Below are 1,132 nucleotides of genomic sequence, written 5' to 3'. Positions count from 1 at the left end.
ATATATATATATATATATATATATAGAGAGAGAGAGAGAGAGAGAGAGGTTTCAAATTATATATATATGTAAAGAGAGAGAGAGAAAGATGGAGGGAGGGAGAGAGAAAGACCCCTCTCTGACCATCATGTTATTCTCCCCTCTTACACAAAACCCCACTCCCTTCTTCCTTCACATAACCCACAGTGTGTTTTCTCCCCTTCATGTCCGCTAAGAATTTGCCCTGGCACAGCATCACTCTCACTTTTAGCCCCTTCCAACCACTCCCAACCACCCCAATATAATGTGTGGTAGCCATGTATCCCCGTCCGTAACAAGACACCTATGCTTGTCCTTCTATCATACTGTAGTCTTGGCATAATGCCACTTGACCACCCTCGTCAATCAACGTAGATGTTTGCATTAATTTAAACATGTCATAAAACTAATTAACTTAAAAGCCATTTTTAAAAATCATTTTTCAGATTATCATGACAAAGATACTCACAGGAGAAGAATATGGTTGTGTTAACATACATAGGACAAATGCAGAGAAATATACTTGTAAAGTTCTGAAAGGTAAGATTTCATTTGACAACGAAATCAAACACGTGTTCCCTCTTGTGGTCACAGCTATTGTCAGTATTAAATGTAGGATTAATAATATTTTAAATTGAAATTCAAGGAAAGAGATATGTAAAGGTTACATATTAAATAAATTTTGTGTCTAACGGATATGAAATTTCAAAGTCATTGTGTTAACTCTTTAACCAGTTTCAGCCCAAAAGCTGCGGTCTTGCTGGGGAACTTCTTATATAGCATGATAGTGCCTATATATATATATATACACACACACACACATATATATATATATATGCATATATGGGTACAAGACGTCACCAACTGTGTAAACAATATGTAGTATGAAAACAAAACGAGTTAAATACACAAACAGTAAGAGAAAAAATATTGTTTACACACTTGGTGATATCCTGTACCCATATATGCATATATACATATATATATGTAAATATTATATATATTATTTATATCTTTATTTAATTGAACGCCATTTCCAGCTAAGTTTGTCTGTGTGTGCGTGTGAGCATATATATACATATTGATATATATGTATATACAGATATATATATAT

General features: G+C 33.5%; 1 protein-coding gene across 1 annotated transcript in view; it reads left to right on the top strand.

The window, feature by feature from the left end:
• Positions 1-656, top strand: part of LOC106874665 (uncharacterized) — a 13,940-nt gene extending 13,284 nt beyond the window's left edge. Inside the window, exon 5 of the mRNA XM_014922463.2 lies at positions 465-656. Within this exon, the coding sequence (XP_014777949.2) occupies positions 465-656 (192 nt within the window). The remainder of the gene's footprint in view (positions 1-464) is intronic.
• Positions 657-1,132: the final 476 nt, after the last annotated feature.

This window comes from Octopus bimaculoides, unplaced genomic scaffold (assembly GCF_001194135.2).
Source record: "Octopus bimaculoides isolate UCB-OBI-ISO-001 unplaced genomic scaffold, ASM119413v2 Scaffold_43180, whole genome shotgun sequence".
Classification (NCBI taxonomy): Eukaryota; Metazoa; Mollusca; class Cephalopoda; order Octopoda; family Octopodidae; genus Octopus; species Octopus bimaculoides.
Note: the sequence above shows the minus strand (reverse complement) of the source record. Positions and strands in the feature narration are given on the sequence as shown.